The 15,739-nt window shown below is 51.5% G+C and overlaps 1 protein-coding gene across 3 annotated transcripts in view; it reads left to right on the top strand.

Moving 5' to 3' along the window:
* F13A1 (coagulation factor XIII A chain) overlaps positions 1–15,739 on the top strand; it is a 125,248-nt gene that overhangs the window by 88,122 nt on the left and 21,387 nt on the right. For all 3 annotated transcript variants that reach the window (XM_064476161.1, XM_064476162.1, XM_064476163.1), the window contains exons 10-13: positions 244–347; positions 1,740–1,828; positions 9,547–9,700; positions 15,441–15,728. In XM_064476161.1, coding sequence (XP_064332231.1) covers positions 244–347; positions 1,740–1,828; positions 9,547–9,700; positions 15,441–15,728 — 635 coding nt within the window. The remainder of the gene's footprint in view (positions 1–243; positions 348–1,739; positions 1,829–9,546; positions 9,701–15,440; positions 15,729–15,739) is intronic.

The following is a 15,739-nucleotide window of genomic DNA, read 5'->3' as shown; positions in this document are numbered from 1 at the left end:
GATCAGAATATCTCTGGGTGGCCGGGAAGCTGATTTTAGTGGGGGGAGAGTAACGTCCAGCCACGTGAGTGCCCCGCCAGGGGTGCCAAGAAAACTGAAGTCTAGGGCCCTGGTGTGTCTCCAGGAGGTTTCAATTTAGCTTAACCTGTTTCAGTAATTCAGAGATAGCATCGCCACTTTTTGATTTCTTGGAGCACTGCACGCGGTGGGAAGCTTAATCCCACCGGGGTGGTGTTTTCTCAGGAACTACCACTGCTGGAATGAAGCCTGGATGACGAGGCCCGATCTTCCCGTGGGATTCGGAGGCTGGCAAGTCGTGGACAGCACCCCCCAGGAAAACAGCGATGGTAAAACCACATCCTCCCGCGGGGAAGCTGTCGCACTGCTGGGGTTTTGTTTGCACTCATGACTGCGCCCGGTGTGTGGGAAACACTCCCTCCCAGTGGGAGCCGGCATCCGCAGTGTGCTTTCTGGGCACATAGACAGTATTAACTACCTGCCGGTCAGGTTTAATTTCATTTCAATGGTCGGCTTTACTCTGATTACTTTATAACGTTTAGCGGGGGGTGCAAAGCATAAAACTTAACATATATATTTCATCAACTCTTGCTTTGATAAGCAGTTTTAAAGACAAGAGAAGAAGTCGCTGTGTAAGCGCTTTTCCTAGGCTATAAAACAGACTCCAGCCCTCCCTGATACACGGTAATAAGTTATAAGGCAGTAGAAAAAATAAAGAACTCCAAAAATAATTGCAGATCATCCTTTAAATTGTTGTTTCTCCAGAACCTGATTTCTTTTTATGTTATGTGACTTCTTTCCAAACTTGAGGATGTGGGTCCTTGTCTTCTGATTGGTAAATTATGCTAATTTATTTAGTGGCAGCTGTGACCCCCCCTACTTGACCCAGATTTTTATAAAATCACATCATAGGCCTCCATTTCCCTTTAAAATGATGACAAAAAACAGTGGTCTGGGATGTTGTTTTCACTTCCCCAGGTGTTGATATTAGACAGTGATGTATGTGTATGTGTATGTACACAAACACTCATCATACACGTTTAAAATCCTTGCGGTACTGGATTTTAAGAGAGAAAGTTCAGTGCTTTCTGGTGTTCTCGGTTATACATCATGATGAGATATCTGGGTGACTAACAGCAGCTAATTTCTTATCAACAAGAGCTAGCTGGCTAAAATTCAAAGGATTGTATAAAAGCCAGTCTGGGCTGCTGACTTTCTGAAAGCACGTGGGGCATTGGTCCATGTGCGTGGCCAACGTCCAGATTCTCTAGTTAAACTTGACACATGTCCATGATGTCCAAAAACGAAAAACAAAAATGGAAACAAACAACACGGGTGCTGAGGACACATCACCGTTTCCAGCGTTCTAGACACCGGTTGCAACAGCGTACGTAAGCCAGGGGCTTGGCACCGACACACCTGAGTGTGTTTGTAGCTGGAATTGCAGGTGCAGGATGAGTACTGCCCTGTATTCTTTTCGTGGCTTCAAAGTTTGGTTTGCAGAAGCGTTTCCCACAAACCCCTCTTGACGGGATGCATGGCACACGGGTGAGTCGCCCGCTCTGCCGTGGAAAGCACTCGGGGCGACATCACTGACGAACCTGAGGAAGGCTTGTCCCCACAGAGCCACCTCGGGGCTGCGACCTCTGTCCAGACCAGTTCTGTATCTGGGCAGGACTGAAGACGACAGACTCATGTTCTCCCTCCTCTGTGTGCTGCAGGGATGTACCGGTGCGGCCCAGCCTCAGTTCAAGCCATTAAGCACGGTCACGTTTGCTTCCAGTACGACGCGCCCTTCGTCTTCGCAGAGGTAAATGGGAAGCGGGGGGGGGGGGGGCGCTGCTTTCCCCTCCAGCCTCCCAACACGTCAGAGGAAGGGGTGCTGGGCTGTTCCTTCCGAATTTCCCAGGTGCATTGTGTACGCCTCGTGTTTGCAAAGGCATCATTCGAACCTCCAGGTGCTGAATGCTAAGTGCAGTTCTTAATATTTTTCTTTCCTTGATATCTGGAGATTTCCCCACCTGAAAGCAGTGGCTTTATTAACCTTAGCTTTGTTCTCTGCACCCATGAAGTAGGTATCAACTGTTCTCAAGAAATTAAGTGACTAAATGAATCATGCAACTACAAGTTGGTGGGGACGGTCCTCAAACTGAAATTCCAGAGTGCAGCGCTTCACTCTGAGACTAGCCCAGCGACTCACGGAAAACAAAACCCAAACACACCACAACTGTGGTCTTAGTCTGGGGACAGCAATCCATTTCCTGCCGTTCCAGGCCACCCTCCACCCGCGGGGACCAGAGCCGAGCTCCCAGACTGAGGAGGGGAGGGAAAGGGCCAGAACACGAGGCCCTGAATGCACGGAGGGGGACCCTTTGGGGAAGGGTCTGAAATTCCAGAAGAACTGAGCCAGGGCTGGAAGCAGAGAAGGCAGATAAGGGGAGCTCCAAAGAGAGCCCCAAGAATCAAATTAAATGGAAGAGGTATCAGGCAAAGCGGAAGGCTGGGAGGCGGCGAGGGTGGGGGTGAGGAGCAGAGAAATACCAGAGGCTGAGAGCAGAGCTTCCCCAGAGTATAGTTTTACCAGTAAACACAATGAAACACTGTCCCGCATTTGTTGAGTTCTTACTGTGGAATCACTTGACCTGCCCTTTGATGCTCTTAGTAACCCTTTAAAATCAGTATTATCATTCTTCCCATTTTACAGGGGAAAAAAGTGAGGCAAAGAGTGGTTAAATCACCTGTCCACAGTCATCTAACCAGTAAACAGTAGCGCTAAGACTGCAAGCCAGGCAGGCGCCCGAGCCCCCGCTGGTCACCGCCACCCGCTGCCGCTGTCCTAGACTGAGTACATGCCTGTTATTCATGCGTGTCAGGCACTGTGGGAATTCGGACGCCTGTGTCCTTGAGAAGCTTGATTCTTGATGGGGGGTGGGGGCATGTAAACACATCAACATTTAAATAACAATAACGCAAGTGATGCTGTGAAGCCAATGGTCATAAGAGCAATGTGGGTGATAACTGACCTGCGTTTGTACATACAGATGTGATCATTGAGAAACACGGGCTGGGAACTGAGGTAGGACAGCGGAGGTCACAGGGCCCCTCTAGGGGGAGAGGGTGACCTGGGAACAGGCAGGACACCTGAGTGGTAGGTGCAGGATGAGCGGAGCCGTCGCGGGGGCGCGTGGAAGGAGGGCCGGGGACGCTCCCGGGAGGGGCCAGAGCCTGGACTGAGTCTTGAGGGATGATTAGCAAGTATTCAGGCAAGGGTTGTAGGAAAGAAGCCATTTGAGGCAGAGGAGAAACCTTGAGCCTCGAGTGGTGTGTGTACACAGCGAAAAACAACGCAGGCTCGTGAAAAGTGATGTGTCGGGAGGCATCCAGTGGTGGCGGAGCTAGACATGGCACGTTCTGCCCTGAGACGGGGACACCGCCTCCTGGAAATGAGAGGCTGGGCACAGGGAAGGGGCGGGGCCCGTGCGTGCAGCCTCGAGGGGAAGGCCGCCCGGTGGGAGGCGCTGGCGCGGAGACTCCACCCCCGGAACAGACAGAGGAAAATAGGTGGAGACGGAGGAGGCAGAACTGGGAAATAAAATCAGCGTAAATGTCTAGGCGGCAAAAGCAGGAATGTGGAGCACACAAAGCGAACAACGTCCCTGCTACCTTCACAGCTTCTGGAAGCCTTGGGACTTTCCACCTCTTCAGTTTCTAGAAGCCGTGGGGGAGCGGGCGGACCGAGTTGGGAATTTCACCTGCTCAGGTTCACTCTGGGACTTAAAGATTTATCCGCACCTCCCAGCTGCCAGCTGATGGTTTCTGGTGCTATTAGGGCTTCTTCTTACTGGGAAATCCCTCCAGAACTGACCAAGCCTTGCTTTGCACTCTCGTTATGCTTTGTTGCTGCAAAGGGAAGCAGACGCGCCTCCCCCCAGGAGCAGCTTGCCCCTTGCTGTTCATGGGGGCACCTTTTGCTGCCATTAAATACAGATCAGGGTGCCAGGAACGTCATGCGGACTTGCAGGTTGTAATCACTCCTCCCTCAGCCGCCGCCGCCGCCGCGTCTGCCGGCTGCGCGATTTGTCGCTCTGGCCAGGGCTGGGCTGCGGGGCTGAGCGCGAGGACCCCTTTCCCGGGGGTGCCCGGGGCAGGGCTCGGTGAGGGGCGTCGTGTGCAACTTCAGTGAGCGGCTCCATGACTCAGGCCTGGGCCCGCATCCTCTCGCCTTCCCGCCCCCTCGCCGCGTGAGCGTGCCTCTCACGGCGGCAGCTGCGCCCATCGGAATCCGGCTTTTCTTGCCTCCCAGCGCGCTGACTTTCTTGGTCATTCCTTACTCATTTCCTGGTAGAAGCAAGTGTCATGTTTGCTGACTCTTGTGGGTCTTCTCAGGGCTCCCTTCGTGAAAGCAGGACCCGGAATACGAGGGGGCTGCACGGAGCGCATCCCACCTCTGTCCCCTTTCCTCTCCTCCTCCGTCTGGAAGGGCGCCCTGCCCATTTCCAGATTTCCTCCAGGGACTGCGGCTTATTTCAGTGCCCTCCTCCCTTCTCCTGCCCTCATCCTGGTGGTCGCTTGCTCAGATCTGGAGGCTGGTCCTCCTGCCCTCCCCAACTCGGGGCGGCCTCGCGCCCCTGAGGACATCAGGAAGGTCCCCCGCGTCTGGGGTCGCTTTCCCAATTCCCGCGTCCACCGAGCGCTCAGGAGTTGCTCCCTCTGCTCTGTCTCAGCCTCTTCTGACTGGGCCTGTTGTCCCCTTCACGCCACCCCATCCCAAACTCACGCACACGCAAGCACGCACACACTCCTGCCTCCCCTCCCCTCCCCGGCACCCGACCTGATTTTGGCAGCAGTGACAGGCTCCTCGGGGCCACGGTCACCACCCTGTTGCTCCAGGAGCCACGCCTTCCGTTGCTCCGGGCCCGCGGCCTCTGCACGCAAACTGTGCAGACGCTCCTCTGCAGATCCTTCTTCCTCAACTCAAGGTCGTCTGTTCTGCTACCACTTATTAGATGCAGCCCATTTTTTGGCAGCTCCTATTCTGATCTAAAATAATTCATCCATTCATTCAAATAACATGTAAAACTGTAGCATCATTTTGGCTTCTCTGCCTAACCTTCCCCAGGCATCTTGCCAGAAATATCTTCAAAAAAGGTCACGAATCCTACCACGCTGTGACCTCCACCCTCGCCCTCTGAGCTCTGAACAGCCCCAAGCTCGGGGACGTTGCCTCCTAGCTCACCCCTCTCCTCCTCTCCTGCCCCTTTCCCGTTTATTCTCCACGAATCAGCAGAATTACCCTTTAAAATGTAAAAAACATCTCACTCCTCTGCCCCAAACCTTCTAATGGATTCCCAACACCTTAACGATACAATTCAGCAGAAATCTTTACAGGATTCGCTGTCATCTGGCCTCTGGCTGCCCCTCGGTCCCCATTCCTTGCACATTTCCTCCAGCCACACTGACCCGCTTGCTCCTCTGGAAACATCCAAACACGCTCTTTTGTCAGCGTCTCTGCACATACTGCTCCTCTGGCTATGAAAGCTCTCCCTCACCGCATCCGGGTCTCTGCTCAGCTCCCTCCTCAAAGGTGCACCCACCTCCCACCTAAAGCGCCACCACCTGCCCTGTTGTCTGTCCTTCCACCCTGACTCAGGGCCACTATTACTCTCTCTCCTAGAAGACAAGCCCCATTAAGGTAGGATCTGCTGGACCCTCATTGCAGAGAGCGGGGTCTGGCACATCCCAGCCACCAATACATACATGAGTGAACAAAGCAAACAAAAGCGGGTGCAGAGCACACTGCTGAGAACAGTACCTCAGAGATACAGATGCCAGATGGCACCTTCAAGCGCTGGCAGTGCTGTGGGAGGGGAGGCTCACAGATGCCGCAGCAGAGAGCACACGCAGAGGGCAGCAGCCTAGCCAGCCCCTACCGGCTGAAGGGATGGCAGGCACCAGGGGCACATCCAGCAGGTGTGCCAGGAAGCCTCCTGAACCAGGCAGGCATCCCCTGCCTCCCTCGTGAGCCCTCAGGGGGGAACCACCTTCCCTGCACAGCCTGCAGTGCAGTCATCTCCACTTGGGAACCAAGGAACAAAACAAACTCTGTCCTGGGTCCTGAAACAGGAGTCTCCATCCCCAGTGGGGAGAAGCGTGGCTTCTGCCAGCTGTGGACACACGTTCACGTTCCATGGGCACAAGCAGAAGTTTGCAGAGAAGTCTGCCCTCTAGCCTGCGGCCCAGGCCCACCTGGGTGAGTCCCCAGGACTCTGGAACACCCAACATGCTCTTGCATCAGTCTTTCCACATACTGTTCCTCTACTAGGAAAGCTCCCCCCGCCCCACCGTCCACCCCACTTTGGAAGTGCCTGTGTCTGGCCAAGAAGCAAGGGTGTGACGTGCTGAAAATAGTCATATTTCATGTCAGGATGCCCAGAGTCTTCGTGACCGTAGCCCCTTCAAATGTATAGGTGGGACTAGGTGGTCACTGAGACCCCTTTTCACTCAGAAGAAATTAAACATGGGACTTTCACAGGTGGTGCTGAGCTACCTGCTACCCTTGCAAAGAAGATTTTATTAAACCCAGGCTCAGGGGCGTTCGGTAACTTGCCCAAAGCCACACAGCCTACGTCCAATATTCCTTCCACTTACGACTGTTCTACCATAGACAGCCAAGTGGTCTTGGGTGGGGGCCCATCACAGGTGCTTTTAAGCCCCTTGGTGACTCTAATGTGCAGTCAGGATGGAGACCCGACCACACTAGTGGCTAAAACCAAAACGAAAAGTTGCAGCTGTTGCTTGGAAAGAATCCTTTCCCTCCACCCCCAGCCCCAAGGTACGTATGCAAAAGCCAGTTCACGTGTGTGTCTCTCCTCCCCTCTCCCCTCAAGGGACAGTGAAGCTGGGCTGGCCTGAGATTTCAGCCCCCATCCATTTCCTGAGCCATGCTCCAGGGGGAATGAGGATTTAGACACTTGCATATTTAGCCTCCTCTCCCTGGAAAACCCTAAGCTTCAGTCAGGATTGTTTATTAAGAGGATATTTATCATCATTGTTGCTGTAATTTGCAAGTGGGGAGGGAGCTGTCAGTGCTGCAGGGCCTCCTCGGAGGGAGCGAGAGTGGAGATTCTCAGGAAGCTCAGTTAACGTTTCCTTACCTTTTTTTTTTCCAAAGTGAGAAATATTCCTTAGGTGTCTGCTGTGTCATTTCCTGTCCTGATTCCTGATTTCACATTTCAGCCTTTCACACTGGCTAGCACTGCCCAGCCCTGGATACTCTGATGAAGGGCAGGGCCACCATCGTCACCCCTCAGAAATCTGAGCAACATAGAAACACCAGGCCCCAGGCCTGGAACCAGTTCCCCACCTCCTGTGGTGCCTCGGTCCTGCAGAGCAATGTGGGAGAGGCAGTGTGCTGGGAAACCCGAGGGAGGAAACGTGTATGGGCCACCCAGGGTGAGTCAGGGATGCCCTATGGGCCAGTCCAGGGTGAAGGTCAGGGAATGTGCTGTGAGCTAGCTGGCCAGGGTGAAGGTCAGGGAATGTGCTGTGAGCTAGCTGGCCAGGGTGAAGGTCAGGGAATGTGCTGTGAGCTAGCTGGCCAGAGTGAAGGTCAGGGCGTGTACTGTGGGCCAGTCCAGGGTGAAGGTCAGGGAGCGTGCTGCGGGTCTGCCCGTGTTTGTACTTCCTGTCCGTCAGCTCCCAGCCAGGAGACCACAGACACTCTGTGGACCCTCTGACTCAGAACCTCACCTGTAGAACAGGGTAATACTACCCACTCACGGGACTGTTGCTGTGGAGTTTAAATGAAATCATTTTTAAATGTCCCTGGGGCATTATGGGTCCGTCAATGTCGACTACTTACTTCCCCTTAGTAGAGATCAGGTCTTATGTGAATTCAGGAAGAATACTTTGTGAGGAAGTAGAGAAATTCGCTCCCTTAAACCTCATCGTTAGAAGTTAGGGATCTACCATCACGTCTTCCCGTCACCTAGTGATGACCGTCGCAGTTTCGCTCAGTTTTGAAGTTTTACAAGTCATGCTCACCTAGATGCTACCTCACTCAGTCCCAAAGGGTTCCCAGGAAATGGGCAGAACGAGCCTCATTTTCATTTTGTAGAAGCAGGGACTGAAGTTCAGACAGGATAAGGTAACTTCCTAAAAGCGCACATCCACGATCAGAGCCCACGTTTCTTGCCGCTAATCCAGTGCGTCTCTCAAGTCCCTGAAGCTGCTGGTCCCTCTGCCTGTCACAGCCTCTTTTTCTCCGTTTTTTTGGCTTTAACTATTTCAAGCTTTAACGGGGTATGTATAAGTGGTATTAAAAGGCACACATCAATGCACACGCCTCGATGAGTTTGCACACATGCATGTACCTGTGACGCCCTCACCCCAGCGAAGGCAGTTCACACCCCATCACTTCCCCAAAATGCCCTGCGCTCTTTTGCTTTTCACTTTGTTTGTTTTTTTCTGGCAGCAACACTTGACATGAGACCCTTTAGTTCACTAGCTCCTCTGAACCCTCCAGGTTTCAACTCGTTGTCCCCTCCCGCGCCCCTCCACCACCTCCACCACGTGCCCTCATGGCGTCTTGGACAGTCCCCTGCAACAGACTCATTGTCCTCTACTGCAGGGTTCTCAGGCCTGGGTGTCCAACAGAATTATCTGAGACCTTTTCAAAATAAGAAGAGATTTTTAGTCTCACCCAAGACTTCCTTGATCAGCATAGTTTTAAAAGTCCCCCCTGTGAGTCTGATGCACAGAATCTCCCTTGCTAGAGTGTCACCCCTACACAGGCAGTGTCCAAGTCTCTCTGGACATCATTAGGACTCCAGCACCTTAAACAATATCTGGCAAGACTATTAAATTATTATTATTATTGATAACCTTTCTTGAGTGTTTGCTCTACACCAAGCACTAAGATAAGTAAGTGATGTATATTTATTTTGGCTCATATGCCCACCATCCTAAGGAAACAGCTATCATTACCCTATTTAAAAGAGGAGGAAATGGAAGCTTGGAGAGGGGCTTGGAAAACATTTATAAATGCCTCAGTGACTATCTTCAGCTGGAGCACCTGGTACAGCAGCGCACTCTGGGTTTCCTACCTGTTTCCAGGCTAGTACAAAAATCTTTCCCAGAAATCACCCAGCACTTCCTCTTCTTCATGGAAGTAGGTCACACCGTCACCGTCAGCTTAAAAGAAGCCTGGAAAAGAGAGTAACAGACAGGGTGCTTTCAGCTCCGCCTTAGGAGGTAGAATTTACCAGCAAGTCAAAGGTGAGAAAGAAAGGGCTGGTGCTCAGCCAGCTAACAGTCCCAGCCCCAGCAGTCCTTAATTTAAAATACCTGACTATTAATCTAAGCTGGCGTCTCCAGAACAGGTTTAAAACAAGTTTCTCACGGTGAATGACATTTTGGGAGAGGAACGTGTCCGCTTGAGGGACCCGAGGTGACTACACTATCGAGAGTTAGAGGTTTGGGTGACAAGGACATCTGATGGCGCTCAGTTTTCTCCTCTCCTGTTTCTAGGTCAACGGTGATCTCATTTACATCACAGCCAAGAAAGACGGCACTCACGTGGTGGAAAATGTTGATACCACCCACATTGGGAAATTAATCGTGACCAAACAGATTGGAGGCGATGGCATAAAGGATATTACTGATACCTACAAATTCCAGGAAGGTGAGTTTCTGCTGCTGAATGAAGATTTCTCTGCCCAAGTCCTCTTGGTGCTTTGGGAGTGACAGTCACTGTCACCATGAAATGTGTTCCAGACAGGACGGGGGCATGTGCAGCACTGGGGAGTTAGGACAGACGTCTAAGCTTTTGTGAAGCAATTTTTCATTTCATTTTCATTTCACCTGTTAGCTGGCTTTGAGCAGAATTCCCCTTCACGTGGCTTGTGAAGATGGTTGGTTTAAAATCACATCTATTTGAACAGAATGTGGAACGTGTTCTTGTTCATAAAAATATGAAAGGACCTTAATTTTAGATAATCCCATTAGAAAACATGACATAACAAGTGTAATTTAGTTCAATAACAGAAACGTGAATAACCGTCCACACTTGCCTAGCGCCTCCCAGACTGCTGCCACGTGCGTCGTCCCGCTGAAGTAGCGTGGCGCGCCCGTGGGGCTGGCCGCGCGGCAGTGGCGGGACACTGCAGTCTCACTGGATCGGGCGCGTTAGTCTGCAGTCCTGTTTCAATCATAAAACAATGTTAAGGTGGTCTTGTTAACATTTAGCGCGTGGAACGTTTCGAACGGAGCTGCCGAGTTCAAGCCCGTCTCACGCCGTGCTGAGTGCCTGCTCTAAGCCTGGAACTGAGTTTGGTGCTGGGGACCGCCGCAGGGAGCAGGGTTCGGTCTGCGTCCCTGGCCGAGTGATGGGTTCAGGATGCTGAGGGGGCTTTGACAACAAAGAAGAGGGACACAGTCCAACCAGGGGATTCAGAAAAAGCAAAGCCCAGTAAGAGAAGACACAGGCCACAGTTAAAGGAAGATGGGAGGCGGGAACACGACCAAAAGCAGCTGGTGTGTTTAGGGCCCTGCAGGCATTACAGAAGCTGTCAGCTCAGAGCGCCTGGCGGCTGGAGTCAAAGCTCCCTGGGGTCAGTAGTGGACAGGAGGTGGAGGACCTTGGATGTCTCGATGGGGATGTAGAATGTATTTTACAAATGTTTCACCAACAGAGCTTCTGAGGAATGGCATTTGTTTTAGTGAATGGATAAAAATGGAGAGTAATTAGCATATGCGTAAATATTCATCAGTATTCCTGAAATGCTGAGTGCAGAATTTGTTTTAAATATTTTAGATCTTCTCTATGCTCTTATTTATAAAAGCAATTTGCACTACAAAGAGAAATTTTGCTGAAATGAGAACTCTTGCGCATGGCATTAGAAATTCAGGATTTCTGTCATCTGAACTAGTGAATTTTTGCTGTGTTTCTGAAATGGGTATTTCTTCTCTCCTGTTGGTTATCACCCACTGTGCAAGGTAGATACAAAAGATCTTTTTTTTTTCCTTTTTGGATTTTTCCTAAAAAGAGAGTTTTTAAAACCATAAGTACAATAAAACAAAACAAAGAAGCAGTGCCCTCTGGTTAGAGTTAGAGGCGAAAGGTTTGGAGAGGAAGAAGGGAAGTCCGCAGCAGGAGTGAAGGGAACTGGCTGCAACAGCCATCCTCTCAATAACTTGCCGTTAACCGCCCGCCATATTCCAGACTCCGTGTAGGGACGGAGACGCGCACAGCCCTGCCTTCCCATCTAGCTGGGGAGACGGGCAGGAAGCAAGCCCTCCCCAGGCTGTGTGACAGCTGCCCAGAGCAGGGGTGGGTGGGCAGATGCTCAGGGCCCCTGGGTGGGCGCCCTGCATCTAAAGGGTAAACGGAAACACGGCGATGACACTTTCCCCATGGAAAGTCTCCAGGAAAAGGCAGCAGGACAGGGACTGTGGATAAACTCTCTGCGTGTGGACGAAGTCCTGAGCAGACAGTGTGTAGAACAAGAGCGGGCCTCCAGGAAGCCATCTGAGTGACCCGTTATCTCATCCAAACCACGCAGCAGGACGCCTTCCACCGTCAGCCTCGGAGGTGGATGTGGAAGCCAGATCAGGCTCAGATGTCGAGAGAGGCAGGACCCAAACCTCCGTGAAAGAGGAGTCGGGAGCTGGGCCAAGCGAGAGCCCTGCATCAAAACAAATAAAACGTCCCAGCTCTGAGTGAGGAAGACATCTGAGGTCCAAGCCTCTGGAGTCCGGCAAGAAGGCAGGGCTCAGAGAGGCAGGCAGTGTGGGGGTCAGGCCGAAGGAAGAGCCCCGAAATCCGCATGGTTTTAGGAGACACCCCATCCTGCACCTGGGCTGGAATTTGCCAGGTGTGCGTCAGCCTCTTAATCAAGGATGGCGTTTTCTGACGTGGGGAATGACGAGTGAGTGCCATTTGAGAAGGATGTTGGGCTTGCCTCTGAATATGCTGGGAAAGAGGGGATGGGTACTGATGCCCTCCACGGGCACCTAGGAAAGTCTGCCAGCATCCTCTGCCACCCTGACTCTCCTTACTGAATCCCGTGTATAATTTCTCCATCCACATGTGCTGAGTGTGGCCGCTAACATGTTAGGAGGAGTGAAAACATAAGGAAAAAAATTATGACCAGATTTAGGAATTTACTATTTTAATTAATGAGACAGTGGAAAGATCGTTTTTCACTATGAGGAACTAAAGCTTAATGGGAATTTTATACCTGGCTTTAAAACATAAGATGATGAAAACTATAAAATTTTGAAAACCAGAGTTCTTAAAACTTCTCCTGCGACAACAGGGCTTCTTTTATGGTGGCGTCTGGGTCCTGTTCCCTCTCTGCTCCGTCAGTTATTCCCTCTGTCGCTTGTAGTTTCACCTCTCCTTCCCACGTCGCCTGTGTTAAAAAAAATTTTGTTATAACTCTTTTCCAGAAATGTAGTTCCCACCCCTGCCCCCAGGTGGTGCTCTCCCCCGCGTTCCTCGCTCCGCACGCAAAGGGCTGAGCCAGCGTCTGTGATGGGCGCGTGCGTGGTGGTCCCTCTTCGCTTGTCCCCTTAGACCCGTGCGAGGAGGGCTGTGCCTTTCGTCTGAGCCTGGCGCAGTGCCTGGACAGCACAGGGGCTCCTCTGGCGTGAGACGATCAAAGGAACAGAAGTGCAGGTGCACTTCCACAGGCGAGCTTCGCTGGGCGTCGTCTGTCCCAACCTGGACTATTTAGTGTCTGTTATAAAGACGAAAGCTTCGTCTCTGGGTGACAGCCAAGTGCTTCCCCAGACCTCCATCCTCCAGAGCCCCCTCTGCACCCGGCTGGGCCCCCGGTCCTGGGGATACAGAGCTTATGTTCTCATGGGGGAAGTGATGCCACAGCCACAAGTACTGGGAAGAGGGAAGAAGACCAGGTAACGTGTTAGTGAGAGACGAGGGGACCGGGGCTGGGGACACCTTACACTGGCAATGGGAGGGGGGTGGGGCACTGAGAAGGTGACGCTTGAGCTAAGACACAAACAAGGAGAAGAGGCTTCATCCGACCTGAAAGGCAACTGCATCACCCTCACTTCACCCAGTGACTGGAGAGGGGGCTTTGACCTTGCTCCTGGAGGCCCCAGAGGAGCCTCGGAAAATGTGACCTGGCTTTAGGGCACTCCCTCTGTGCGCTAAATTCACGCCCCGGGATTGGGTGAGACAGCAGAGCACCGGGCAAGACCGCAGGGAGCGGGGAGTCCGCCCGGCCCGGGAAGCCCTGCCGTTCCCGCTCGCAGGGACGGGCTGGTCCCAGAGGGCAGCTGGAGGTTCCCGCACCTACGACACGCAGCAAAGTGGCTCCAGCGCCGGGAGCTCCCACGGCCCCTCCGCCGTCTCCACCAGCTCAGCCCTCATCCCCTGCCCGGGGACGCAGCTCTCCCACCACGGTCCCACTGCTGGTGCTCACCTCCTGAGATGTCGCCTAATTGCATCTCTGAAGCGCATCCAGAGCGATAACCATTAATGCTCGCTTTCTCGGCGAGCTATTTGCCAGATGCTTCCTGCTAAACTACCTCACTGCCCTTTCCTCGTCACAGCCCCTCCCTCCCCTCAGTAATAGCTCCTGCTTATCGATTGTAAACACGTGCTCCAGCCAACGCTTGTCCTGGACCATTTGTTTCTGGCACATTCTTGCAGCCTTAACAATGACAGAAATTATTAATACACACACACAGAAATACACAATCACGTTGCTTGCAACACCTGTCGGCATTTTCTGTCTCTGCAAAGTCCCCGTAGCTGCCAATTCTTCTGCACGTACACCCTCTAAACCACCTACCAACCCTCCTGTGTAGTTGCCCTTACTTTGCAAACAAGGGAACTGATGGTAATCGTAGTGCCTGCCTTGGAGAGACGTCCCGAGGACTCGACGCGCCTGTGCACAGTGCGCACCTCCCACGACACCTGTCACAGAGTCAGCTCTCAGGGAGGCTTGTCGTCATTATTAACTCACCTCCTCGTCTCACTGCATTTTATTATTAACTAAGTAAAGTGGAAGATAACATGATAAAAATTCATGTAACTACGAAAGCCAGCATGTTTATTTCTCAGTGATTCTGTCTTCACTACCCACTCACGGGACTAGTTTTCACAAGCCAAAGAACTTACCTCTCCGTCTTCCACAATGCACAGAAATGTACCAGGTGGATTCTGGGTAGTAGGTACTGTTGAGGAATCCAAACTGGAGTCACCAGCAGCAAGCTCTGAGCCCCGACTTGTACCTGTATTTCTCAACTGCTCACCTGCACAAAGCTACTTTTTTTTTAATTGAAATACAGTCTGTTACAAGGTGTCAATTTCTGGTGTACAGCACAATGTCCCAGTCATGCATACACATAAATATATTCATACATATATTCATTTTCATATTTTCATTAAAGGTTATTACAAGATATTAAATATAGTTCCCTGTGCTATACAGAAGAAATTTGTTTTTTATGTATTTTTACATATACAGTAGTTAACATTTGCAAATCTCAAACTCCCAAATTTATTCCTTCCCACCCCCTTTCCCCCAAGTTACCATAAGATTGTTTACTATGTCTGCGAGTCTCTTTCTGTTTTGTAGATGAGTTCATTTGTGTTTTCTCTTTTATTTATTTATTTTTTTTAGATTCCACATATGATAATATGGTATTTTTCTTTCTCTTTCTGGCTTACTTCACTTAGAATGATGATCTCCAGGTCCATCCATGGTGTGCAAATGGGATTATTTTATTCTTTTTTATGACTGTGTAGTATTCCGTTGCATATATTCACCACATCTTCTTTATCCAGTCATCTGTCAATGGACATTTAGTTGCTTCCATGTCTTGGCTGTTGTAACAGCATGGCTGTGAACACTGGGGTGCATGTATCACAGAGCTCCTTTCTGATTCTCCCAGACCTCGCTTTCCTCTCCTCATCTCCACCACCACCACCACCACCTTGGGAAACCCTACAGAAGACATTTTTCTAAAAATAGCACACGTATCTCAAACTACATCATCAGAGGCCAAAAGGGTGTCCTTCAAAAAAAAATGTGTTCTGTGTCAGATGAGTTTGGGAAACCTGGTTTTAAAGTTAGCAAGCCTCCCCACGGTCGGGCTACCTGCTTCCTCATGTCTCTTTCCACATGGGCCTGTCCCACTTGCTGCCGCCCTGTCCCCCACGCCTTCCTCTGCTGCCGTTCACCCCCAGCAGGGGGCACAGACCACCTTTCCCAAGCAGCACCCCTCTGCGTACACTCACATCTAGCACACTGTTAGCAAGCCTTCCGCGCACAAGGCTCTGAGGCCAAGTTCCCGTGGGGAGCCCTGGGTCCGCTGCTGCCGCCTGGATGCTCACAGCCTTCGCTCGCATGGATGGCACTCCTTTGTCCTTATCTCTGCACCTTTCCTAGGTCAAGAAGAAGAGAGGCTGGCCCTGGAAACTGCCCTGATGTATGGGGCAAAAAAGCCCCTCAGCACAGAGGGCGTCGTCAAGTCAAAGTCTGACGTTCACATGAACTTTGAAGTGGAGAATGCTGTGCTGGGAAGAGACTTCAAGGTCATCGTCACCTTCCGGAACAACAGCCATGCCCGCTACACCATCACAGCCTACCTCTCCGGCAGCATCACCTTCTACACCGGGGTCGCCAAGGAGGAATTCAAGAACGAGACGTTCAACGTGACAGTGGAGCCCTCATCTTGTAAGTTACCG

The sequence above is a fragment of the Camelus dromedarius genome, chromosome 19 (genome assembly GCF_036321535.1).
Source record: "Camelus dromedarius isolate mCamDro1 chromosome 19, mCamDro1.pat, whole genome shotgun sequence".
In the NCBI taxonomy this organism is placed as follows: Eukaryota; Metazoa; Chordata; class Mammalia; order Artiodactyla; family Camelidae; genus Camelus; species Camelus dromedarius.
The sequence above is the reverse complement of the archived record's forward strand: the minus strand, read 5'-3'. Positions and strand labels throughout refer to the sequence as shown.